Source organism: Pteropus medius, unplaced genomic scaffold (assembly GCF_902729225.1).
Source record: "Pteropus medius unplaced genomic scaffold, Ma_sr-lr_union100, whole genome shotgun sequence".
Taxonomy (NCBI): domain Eukaryota; kingdom Metazoa; phylum Chordata; class Mammalia; order Chiroptera; family Pteropodidae; genus Pteropus; species Pteropus medius.
Window position 1 is genome coordinate 7,464,155 of NW_024352785.1, and position 12,470 is coordinate 7,476,624.

The following is a 12,470-nucleotide window of genomic DNA, read 5'->3' on the forward strand; positions in this document are numbered from 1 at the left end:
GAGTTCTGCCGGGTCCCAGATCTGCCATTAGCTGGGCAAATTGCTTATCTTCTTTGTCAAGCCTCAGTTTTTTCATCTACCGAATTACTGTAAAGATCCTAACTTTAAAACTCCATGTTTCTCTATTTGGGTTTTATTTCCAAGCTAGTTAGATACATCAAAACAAACCTCTACTCTTCAGCTATAGCACAGCTTTCCAGATGACTGCTTCATACAGCCACTCCATGCTAATATTAAGTCTGCAGGTCCCATCTGATTGTAGACTTGTGTTTCACATCAACTACACTCATTTTTGGATCACCTGCTATAAACCAATCTTTTTTTTTTTTCCCAGTAGTTTTTCTTCCCTAGGGAAATTTATGTTGGTTCCAGGCATCTGTCGACATACTTACTGAAGACCAGCAAGAAAAAAATTCATTTGCTTTTCCCAACCTTCCCCCACCATTAAAAATTATTCTTATTTGCTCTTAAAGGTGCTTCTGTTTCTTCCACTTATTCTTTATGCTCTTCCTACAAAATAGGCTGCCTTTGGCACAATTTCCCTTTCAAAGTCTTTTGTTTTCCTAATTTTTCGACCTGGTTTGCCCTCAATCAGTAATCTGACAGCATTCCTCAGCTGCTGCAGCTTTGCAATTCCACAGTTATCTCTGTATCTTTGATTATGCTCTGGAAGACCTAAATCATCCTTATCAAATGTCTAAATCTTGAGATGACTTACGAAAGTGGAAATCAGAAACCCCTTCATTATGCAGCATGCTGAACACTCTGTTTCCACTGGCTTTGTATGAACTGCTCTCTCCATACCCACAATTTTTACCTTGTTTGCAGCCCCTACCTAAATCAGAAACAGGGCAGGAGGGAATGCTTGCATGGAAATAGTTACCTATTTCAGGCTATCTGGAAGAAATGCCCCACTGGTTTAAGCTTGCTATCAACCAAAACACATTTTTTTCCTAAGGCACAGGAACAATAAAGTTTTTTGGTTTTTTTTTTAAGCACCCTAACAACAACAAAACCCTGCCAAAATCATGATCTTCTGGGTTTGCACTACTTAGATGTATCGTCCCTGTTAGCTGCAGTGTCACAGAACAGTTTCCTCTATTTTTTTAAGAAAAATAATATAAAAGATCTTGTGGAACATATATAAAATATTTAAAAACCATCTTAATCCATTATTCAGAAACGGATTCTAAAAGACACCTAAAAGGCAGGAAGAAACTAACAACATTTGCAGCAGAGCAAATTCATGTTGGAAACACTGACATCTTTTTTATTAAAGGGAGCTGAGCCCTGCTTTACAGATGCAACAGGGACTTCAGATAACAAAGAACAGCGCTGGCTGTTCTCATTAATCTAACAGTACCCACCTATATAGAGAACTATCTACTTTTTCAAAGCATATCCATTATCTCCTGGATGTTTACAAACCTCTTATGAGGTAGGACGGGTATTACCCCACTTAGCATGTGAGAAAACTAAGATTCAAAAGGTAAGGTAACCAGCTCCTAGCCGCAGAGCTCTTCAAGCAGGGTCAAATTCATAACGCAGGCTCCCTAATTCTTTGTTCTGTGCTCTATTGCACCTGCGTGTGCACACATGTACACACACAGCCTCACGAACGTAACATTTGTGATGCAAAACATCCCAGAATAAAATTAGGGAAAGGTCCAAATGGTCCCCTGTTGCCAATTTACTCTACTCCTGCTCTTACCCCAGATTCTCTCATTTCTTTTACTCTTTTAATCCTCACCAAGCTCCAGAGTTACTTCCACTTTTATGCTTATGCAAAAAACACCAGACTACTTCTCTGAGTCACTGTCCCCCACCCCTCCAAATGTCCTACATCAAAATCCTAAAAGCCTAGCCACATATCAAAGCTAATGACTGAGTAATCCACAGATTCTCCCTGGTGAATGCTCAAAGGACTGCTGATTTTCATCAATAGCACAAAGGATGTTTTGCAGACAGGTTTCTTTGAAAGTGAAGGATATTTTATTAAGCTCAAGGTATTTTCAGGGAAAGCTGGTTTGTGAAAGGTTTTCCTCTGATAAGTCTACTTTTTAGATCTTCCTTCAGCTATACCCTGGGCAAGGCTACAGCATGGCTCATAGGCTAGAACCTCTAGAAATAAGCTAGCTGACCCTTCTGATCTCGGATACAAGATTCAAAATTCTATCCAGTAGAAACTAATACAATCTAATATTCACATAGATCATTAACTTCATACTGCTTTGTACTCGGTAGGTTCCCAATCTGATGAATTTAATTGAACCAATTTTTCAGCAAATTGGTATAACTAAGCAATCGCTAAAGAAAATTTAAGCATTTTAGTTTTTACTCTTACTGAAGAGGAATTTTTCACTCAAAAGGCTAATCTTATAATCATCTCTTTGTTCTGCTTCTGTAGGCATACTTGTTGCAGAGGCCAAAGGGCAAAGTGATCTTTAGACCAACTGAAGACTCACCCTTCCCTTTGATTGTTCTGTCTAGATAACAGATGTATTGCCTAAGTTTCTGTCTGAAAATCTCATGCTCTGTAACTGCCCGTAGCCCATAGCAACTCCCCTGCTTACCTGTAACCCAAAACAACTCTCAAAGTCTGTAACCCCGTGAGGACAAATCAACCAATCAGCCCATGCCCACTGTAATAGCACAGATAAGCCCTAAAGAAGCAAGACTGCCCCTGAGCTTGGGCCGGATCTTTAGAGCAATAGCTCTTCTGGGACCTCCCGCGTATTAAACCTGAGTTCTCCAACTCTCTGAGTGGTGCTTGGTTTCTTGCCGGTCTGATTTCACACCTTTTCTGCAACACTACCAGTAAACTGAAACACAAATTTCATGTCCCAATATCAATCTGTTCTTTTACTACTTAGATAATAACTGCTTTATAACTTTTGAGGGTCACACAGATACTCTCTTAAGAATCTGATAAAAGCTACTAACCTCATCAACAGAAAATTGTATACTTGGAAACACACAGAAGTGACCCCTAAAACCTAGCCATGAACCAAAAGATAAAAATGACTGGCCTAAAAATACGAACGTGTAAGGCTAGGGAAAGTGGAAGAACTGAAGACAGGACAAAAAGACAAGTGAAAAAAGTAGAAATGGGTAAAGGAGAGGTGAGGTGGAAAATGAAGAGACAGTAACTCCAAAATTAGACATCAAACTGTGTGATTCTATACCCCAATGTGACCTCACCTATTAGATTTCATTTGACTCATTCAACAAAAAGATCATATTATACCCTACTTTAAAGATGAGAAAACTAAGATTTTAACTGGTTAAATGAGTGGCTCAAGGTCAAACGTATCAGTACATAAAAGAAGCAAGACCTTGACCCACATCCTTGAGGGTTTTTCTGATACATCACTGACTCCTAAGTGGAAATGGAATTCAGAGAGGACTGAAGAAAGGAAGAAAGAGTGGGTAAGAAGCTAAGAAAAGAAAGAGAAAGGAACTGGGTGAGGAAAAATAATATGAAAGAGATTTAAAGTGGAAGCAAGAGAATAGAGATGAAGATAAGGAATAAGCAGAGACACTAAGGGGGAAATAAGAACTTTCTGTCATCTTGTTAGGCAGTTAGTCAGAAATGAGCAACAGAGGGAACAAAGGAATAGCGGCCCAGCCCAGAGACCACCCAAAGAACACTCCAATAATAGTGGAATTCTGGGTATGCACATGCACACTAAGTAGTTATATAGCAGCCAAGTGTCAATCAAAATGACCTCACTTGCTAATCACCTAGGAATGCCTTTGGAACTATCCAACACGGCCCAAATATAATGCAGACATTCCCACTTCTGAGTCCTCTTTGCCCTTTTGTGGCCTTTTGTGTGGCCTTTTCTGGCTTTTGTGGCTTTTTTGTGGCCCCCGTGTGTTGGTTACAGCCTTCTGTTACAGGGACCCTGTGCCTCCCTGGGACATGCTTTGTCTTTCTAAAATATACTTTTAATGAATCTTTTCAAATCTGACTGACCTGTGACTCTTCACTGCGTCAATGAGGAAGAACTGAGGAAAAATGCTAACTATACTTCTATGTTGTTATCCCTCTGCCTCCCCTATGCTGTTGGGGCGACACCGAACTCCTATCAGACCCAGCGGCAACAACCTTAGTTGTTATAACAAAAATCTGTGTTGCAACTTCTAGCTCTTTATAAAAACAGAGTAAAAAAACTCTTTTCTCAAACATCAAAACCTAGAAAACTGTAGGATATGCATCCCGATTATGAAAATGGTAAAGAAAAACTAAAGCAGAAGAGGATAAAGAAAGACATAAACAATTCCTCCCAAAAAGGAGGAGGCTGAGGACTTCTGGTGTGGAATGAAACCCTACAGTTAATGCGTAACCGACCAAGGAACCCTCACATACCTCTTCTCAACAGCTCTGGACACAAAGGTGGTGGTGGTCGGGGGTGGAGGGAGGTGGGGGGTGGCGCAAGGGGGTGTTTATCTACAGTTACATTTTTCTAAAATGGAAACTAAACCAGAATCCTTATTTCTAATATTAGCCTTCTAGACTTGGTGTGGATTATGGCTTTATTATTATTATTTTTTTAGTGATTGTTAGAAGTTACTGCTATTGCTTTGGATAAAGTTGATTTGTAAACACTTTTATTAACTTCTGTTTCTCCTCACAGAAAGTGAGAGATGTTTAAATTGTTATCCATGAGAACGGCAAAACGGCTTCAGCTCCAATGGGTAGACTTTGAGAAAATGTTAAAAAAATAAAAAATAAAAAAATCCAACAAGAAGGAGTGGCAAAGGGAAAACCACACACAAGCTCAAAAAAGTAAACCTGACTGTCCAGAGTTCCACTGGACACAGCATGGGTTTCAAAACAGTGTTTGAAAAGCAAATCTGCAAAAGTCTCTGCCCCTTTGCTCCAGGCTACAGTTCCCAGTGGGAGACAGGAAAGCAGGGTGTGGTGGGTGCCAGGCTGAAGTGTACAAGTGATGAAGCATACAGGGCTGAATTTAGAGACTTTGCTGACAGGAAGCAGAATATCAGCATGTTCAAGATTCAGTCACTCTGCCCTATTCTAGGGTTACCAGAGTCCATTAATAAAAGCACAAAGGATGTTTGGGAGAGCTTGGCTGGGTCACACTGTTGTTGAGATAAGGAAGGACAGATGAGTTGAAGAGATTCATCTCCCCCAAAACAGAGTCTTTTGTACAAGGAGGAAGTCAGACATCCGGAGACAACCCTTCATCACAGACAGAAGACATATTGAGACCTACATCAGTGCTACAGTTTAACTATTCAGACCTATGCATCCTGATGTGGAATGAGTGGGTTCTGGTTAATTTAAAAAGCTAATAATGGAATGGAGGTATTAGTGGTAGCAAAGCATAATGGGTAAGTGGCACTCAGAAACAGAGCCATGCATTTGCAGCCTTTCCTTGCACTCACTGTCACCTGCTGCACAAGAATTTTCAGGAGTAGAGATTGGAACCAAAGACGTATTTCTTCCGTCTACTTTCTACTATGCCCCGAAAGCCAGAACTCTAGACCTTATCTTCTGCAGACACAGGCAAGTTATGAAACCCTATAGCAATGTTTTTGCAGGTAAAATAAATGAATTTGAAAGCTGTTGTGTCAGAGCGTGTTTTGAAAATGATTTCTCGTTAATAGCCTTACGAATTGCATTAGCATTTAAACATTCAGAACCACCATCATTATAAAATATACTACTTATACAGTGCAAAGAAATCCAATCCAAAAAATTATTCGTGGCAAGGGTGAAGGAGAAGCTATCGAGAGAGAAAACATCTACAAGGAATACTGAAGCCCATACAACAAGCTCAGTAATGAGCTATTTAAGGATTTGTTGGCAACCTTTAAATAGCGTTTCACTTTGAACAACAGATGTTACTGGGAGCATTTTGGCCCCTGAAGACACTGTTTTAAACAGGCTACCTTCTGAAAACTTAAGATTAGAGCATCTATGAGCACAGCTTACAATACACCAAGCAAAACAAATCTATATTTGTTAAGATAATGGCTTGATCAATAAGTACAAATGGGAGAGGGGGTTGTTTGGTTGTTTGCTTTGCTTTGTTTTATATTGTTTGTACAGATACTGAATTTTAGAGCAGGAAGAGAGCACCTCAGGGAGAGCTGCCCTCTACACTTGGGTTTTTATAGATGAAGAAACTGAAATAATTTCCTTGAGAAGAGAGTCATAACACCTTACGATCTTACCTCTATCTAGTGTGATTCTAGGCCCTAAGAAAGCTCCAGATAGAAAGCTTTCCTTTCTGTGTGGAAAATGGTCCACTCTCTCTCACAATGCTGTCTAGGCTATTATTACACAGGCTTTGTAGTTAGAGAGGAGACTGATTCAATGTGTGCCAAGCACAAGGGCTCCAAGCACGAAAGAAGGACCTTGGAGATTATCTCATCCAACTTCCTCATTTTACAGAAGAGAAAAAGACAACCCAGAAAAGTAAAAGCAACCAGGCCAGAGTTCCATATCAGGTGAGAAATGGTTACCACAGTAGCACCACTGACATATTTTTGGACCAGATACTTCTTAGATGTGGAGGCTGTCCTGTGCATTGTAGGATGTTTAGCAGCATCCCTGGCCAGCAGCAATCCCCCCCACCCAACTGTGACAATGAAAAGTGTCTCAAAACATCGCCTACTATCCTGTAGGAGTGGAGGGGGAGGACAGAACTGCTCCCAGTTAAGAACCACTGGGTTAGAAACTAGTATAACCCACAACCAAATCTCTCTCACTCCCAGCCTGTGCTCTTTCACTATGTGAACATTTGTTTTCAAATAAATATTTTGCCACCAGGGAGAACTGATTAATGTATTAAGCCATTCCTACTGATTACATGTCAAATGATGTTTTAACAAGCTCTTAAAAATGAGTCTTAAAGATATAAATTAAGCACATTTCCCCATCTAATTGTGTGTACCTGACATGAATATAAACACATATTTGTATGTGGAATCTATGAAACCACAAGTTCCTCATTTTGGGTTGGCAAAATATAGCAATGTCATGTTAAAAGACAATTCAGGAAGAAATCCCTCTAGCAACAGTAAAATTTCTTACCACCCTTAGACAAATTCACTACATGTTGTACCTAAATACAGATCATCTTTTTTTTTTTTAATTAACAAGAAGGAACTTCACTGTCAAGTTGCTTAATTATCTTATTATAAAGATAAGAAACCCAGTTCAACGAGCTGAGGTTTCCTAAAATACTGCTTCAAAATAGTGCCAGATTCCTCCTTAAACACAGATGAGATGACAGAGGACACCCACCTCTTAACCACCACCAGCAGCCTCTCATTTTGGAGTTCCAGTTAACTACAATATTGCAGTATTACCTGTTTCTCTTTTTCCGGTGTTCTCTGTTAGAATTTTCGGATTCGCTACCACTGCTTGTGTTACAGCGTGAGCGTGACCTGCAGATAAAACAAGAAAAACAAACAAACAAACAAACACATTTATGACAAATAAAACCTTTCATGTTGGTTCTTTACAATTAATTCTGCAGTAAAATTACTAATCCAACATAAGTGTTATCCCTCCTCCTGTCAGTACTTCTCAATTCAGTCAGACATCTGAATGAATCTAAAGAAATGTGAAAGTACATTAAGGCAAATGTCACCATGCACCCAAAAGGGACCACAAAACCCACTACTTCCAGTAGCACTCTGACACAGCGAAGCTATAAGCCTCTGTGGTGGACTAAATATGGACATAAACTCCTGTCACACTGTCAAACCCCCAACCCACAAAGAGAGAGGTACAGTTTATTTCCTCTCCCCTTGAATTTGCACTGGTCCTATGACTGATTTTATCAATAGAATGAGGTAGAAGAGATACTTTGCCAGGTACTAGACCACTCCTCAACACGGCTAGTAGCTCCTGCTTCCTCCCAGTCACTATCTAAAGAAGCCTAGGCTAGCCAAGTGGAGAAACTATAGAGAGAGAGGCCCCTGACCTCCAGCCACTTGGCCAAAATACCAAGTATGAGAGAGAAAGGGCTCTTGAATAATCCAACTTCAGCCACCATCTGGCTGTAGCTTCATCTGAGGCTAGAAAGACTAGCTAAAGAACTGCTTGTTCAATCAACAGAATTATAAGAGAAATAAAGCTGTTGTTGCTTTAAAAGCCATCAATTTTGGGGAGTGGTTTTAATGTAGCAATAGATAAACAAGACAGCTCCTCCGATACAAAGGAACAGAAGAAAAAGAAATTGCTAAGGATGCTACAGAATGGAAGACTGAGAACCAGCTGAAGCCAAAACTGGTATTTGCAAGTTAAAAAACAAATAATACTCTTAAAACAGCCACTAATAAAACAAACAAAAAGAAGTCCCCATCCTTGCCTCCACACTGAGCAGTGCTAACTGCTAATCCTTCCTCCTTTCCCTGACCCTCCTTCTAATTTTTTTTTTTACCTCCTCCTTTGCTTTAAATCTGAGTCTTCACCACTGTTATGGGCTTTCCTACAGAAAAATAAAATAAATGAAGACATTAAACAAAACAGGAAATTATCATCAGTTGGCTAAGGAAAGCACACCAAAATGAGTTTCACTTCAGTTAATGAATATTTGTTATGTATTCATTCATTCACCAAACATTTAAATCACACATATATAAAAATCAATCGATCGGTCAATCAATCGATCAATCACACATATATGCCAGGCCCAGAAATAAAACAACTGGCTTCAAGAAGTCAGCAACCTAGTGGGCGCTGCAAACAGTCTATAAATAACAATACGCAACACGACTTAAGTTCCATTCATCCAATGATGGAGTTAGTCTGCAGTTCCTAGGTCTGCCATCCACCAGGCCAAATTCAGCCATAATCTGATGTCAGCTCTCACTTGGATGCCTTTTCCAGTGCCCTGGCTTCCCAGTCTCTTGACCTTTACTCTAATAAACTCTTCGCAATAACGCAGCAACCCACGCTCTAGACTTTATCATCTGTAACCACCTCCAAATACATTCACCTCTCCTTCCTGTTTACCTTCAAACAGGTTTGGTGAGGCTTCCTGGTTAAATGTGTGGGCTCCGGAGGAAAACAGACTGAACGTGTACCCCATCTTGCCCACTGCTGAGTTCTGCGATTTAAACAAATGACTCCTCTATTTGGGGCCTCAGTTTTAGTAGAGCCTCCCACAAAGCTTTGATAGGAGGATAAAATGAATTAACACATTTAAAATGTATAGAGTAGGACTGACCCATTGTGAGCATTCAGTATATGTTAGCTATTATTATTATTGCTTACGCAACTACTTCCATTTTTCCTTTCTTTGATCTCAATGGGACTACTTGTCTATTGACCTTGCAACTTTGCATCAGCTTCTTGCCTTTCTCCATTCCTTCCCTGACTCAGCTTAGATTTCTATCATCTCAATAACATACATGTCAGTACTCAAACTTCCTCAAAATCTTTGGTTTTCTTTAGTCTTTTTGGTAGGACCCCAAGCATAGATGAAACCAACTACCCAGGTTTCTGGGCTATCCCTCAACAGCTGGCTAAGCAGTGAGGAGGGAGTCACACAAAAGAACATATTAGTTACACTACCATGCTCATAAACCTCACATGGATCCACAACATGGCCCAGCAATCCTACCACCCTTCTCTGATCTAAGTACTCTGTTTCTGAAAAGCAGTTTTAAACTCTTTTTGCCTTGCAATCCTCTGGTACACAGTACCTCTGCTTTAACAGATAACTGTTTTCTTCCAAAGGAAAAAGGAGCCATCAAATGGCAGCTCTTTCATCTTCCTGTTACCAAAATAAAACTTACCAACATCTCCCTCTCTGTTATTTACAGATCTGTCCTTACAACTAAGGTCAGTCTCTCCGCCGGTGCTATGTGGGTCCCATTACTTCTTGTCCTCTCAATGACTTTCATTAACCACCCTCCTACCTCTCACATATATTCAATTTGTCCTCATGGAAAATTCTTTTACTGGCTTTTCACATTCTCAAGTCTCTCCTGTTCACACACACACACACATGCACCCCTACTTGACTCCACACATCCCCTTGTGTCTCCTGCCCAGTCTCTCCCCTTCAAAGCCAAACTTCGTGAGAGAGGTGTCTAAGCCCCTTGACTCCATTTCCTTTCCCTTTATTACATGTGCCTTCACACTCTGATCGGGGCACACAAGCTCTTTAAGACCACCATCACAACTTACATTCCCCTTTTCCCCAATATACTTCTGTCAAATTACATAACATTGACATGTCTCTGTCCTTACACCAAATTTCTGGATAACTAGTATAAACTAGTAAAAAAAAAAAAGAAAAAAATATATATGTGTGTGTATATATATACACACACACACACACACACACACACACACACACACACACACACACACACACACACACACACATATATGTGTATATATATATATACATATATATGTATGGTTCACGTATGTAGCACTTGACAAATACAATTCTATTCTTGTATAGGTTTGACAATTTTCTTAGAGATGATAACTGCCTAGTTTTCTATGTACCTATCAGTTGGTCAGTTTTCCTTGTGCTTATCACTAATTCTTCATCCAAACTCTCTGAGAGAGCTGCAAAATTCCTCCTGAGACAGACGAATGCTCGGGTAATCTGCAAGGCTCTCTGTCCCCCTGCTCTCATCTGGACAGTCTGTATAGTACTGCTGCATAGATGTCACTTTGATTAACTCCATGTACCATGATCCAGGGACTTCCTTTCGCTCCTTTGTATGCTGAATCCCATATACCCAAGTGTCATGGCTTCTTCTCTTAGCTTTGGTGGAATGTATCTTTCAGTTGTTAACAGAGAAAATTTGCATAGCAGGTACATTTTTTTAAGAGCTGAAATTTCTGAAAATGTTTTTATTCTACACATATAATTATAACTTCTCTGGGCTTAAAGTCCTAAATTGAAAATAATCTTCCTTCAGCATTTTAAAGTCAATGTTTCACTATCTTGTTTCTCTGATACTAAGCAGCCCAATGCCAAAATTATGATTTGCAACCAGTTGTGCATGGATTTTTCTCTCCCATATTTCTTCCCCACTCCAAGTTTTAAAAATTCTTTCTTAATATATAATGTTTTGAAATTTAATGATAATGGATCCTGGTATTGATCTAATTTTTCAATCTATTATGCCAAAAGTTCAGTGGGTTCCTATCTACAGTTAGATCATTCAGTTATGGGATATTTTCTTGCATTATTTATTTTATAGTTTCCTCTCCTGCATTTTCTGGGGGCTTTGCCTTAGAAATTTCATTAGTCAAATGTTTTATATCCAGGTTTGATAATTTTTTATATTTATCTCCATATATTTGTTTGTTTTTGTTCTACTTGGAGGAATATTTCCTTAACTTCATTTTTAAATCCTTCGATTGATTATTTTAAATTCTGCCACGTTAATTTAAAGTCTAAGAACTCTTATTCACTCTTTTGATATAAAACTTTTCATATTTTAAAGATAATTATGTTTTTTAAATTTTTTCTTTGTTTCTTATGTTGCCTCGATTTCCTATGACTTCACCACCACCACCACCACCACCACCACCACCACCATACCACCACCACCACCAACCCCTATGTAACTACTAATTGTTTGTTTCAGTCTCTATCTTTCCAAACAGAGCTATCTTCAAATGTCAGGTGATTACGGCTCTCTCTTCATATTTGAGCATTAGGCATGAAAAAGACTGGAAACCTCTGGATGGACAGCATGTTAACTGATGGCTTCACTGTCATGTGGAGCAATGTAATACGGGTAGTCTCAATCATGCATTGGAGGAGCCTTTGAAATTTGGTATCCATATGTCTTTTCTCTTGTATCTGTCCATTTCCTACAGTGAGATTCTCTAATTGCATGCCTGGGAGATATAAATCTGGCTTCTAGCACTCTGGGAATGAAAAGAGAAGGGAGCCATTTAGTAAGCAGATATTCACTCTCTTGATTTTTTTTCCCCCTATGGCCACAATTTCTCTGTCTCTTTCACAAAGCTAATCCTCTTCAACTAAGCCAAATACATGCTGGAGTTTCTCTCAGCTCTGTCATTGGCTTTGTCTTTGCATTCTATCTATACTATCTATCTAGACAGTCTAATCTCTATTTCATATTTCAATAAACATCGTTAAGCAATTTATATTTCAGTCCAGACAGCCAATCCAGCTTCTGACTTACCAATAATCCATTTATATCCTATACTTGGACTTCTCGAAGGTACCACAAATTCAGCATTCCAAAAACCAAACAGTTGTCCCTTTCAATTCTATAATGTCCTGGTGATTCTTATTTCAGTGTATCACACGTTACGTTAATCCATGAAACTATACAAGCCTGGATTTCATTCTTTACATCTGTCGCTCCTTCATCTTCATACTGGTCCTTCCAGCCTTATTGATTTATCTTCCCAATGGATCTCGAAACCACTAGCTTCCTTATCTCTACATAAACTCCTTGGCTTAAGCCACCATTCTGTT

The 12,470-nt window shown here is 39.3% G+C and overlaps 1 protein-coding gene across 2 annotated transcripts in view; it reads right to left on the bottom strand.

Annotated features, from left to right (window-relative positions):
* EPB41L4A (erythrocyte membrane protein band 4.1 like 4A) overlaps nucleotides 1-12,470 on the bottom strand; it is a 208,536-nt gene that overhangs the window by 25,940 nt on the left and 170,126 nt on the right. Inside the window, exons 16-17 of one of the 2 annotated variants that reach the window (XM_039848457.1) lie at nucleotides 8,424-8,471; nucleotides 7,345-7,422 (exon numbers count right to left, since the gene is read on the bottom strand). In XM_039848457.1, the coding sequence (XP_039704391.1) occupies nucleotides 7,345-7,422; nucleotides 8,424-8,471 (126 nt within the window). The remainder of the gene's footprint in view (nucleotides 1-7,344; nucleotides 7,423-8,423; nucleotides 8,472-12,470) is intronic. The other variant, XM_039848458.1, reaches the window with a different exon arrangement.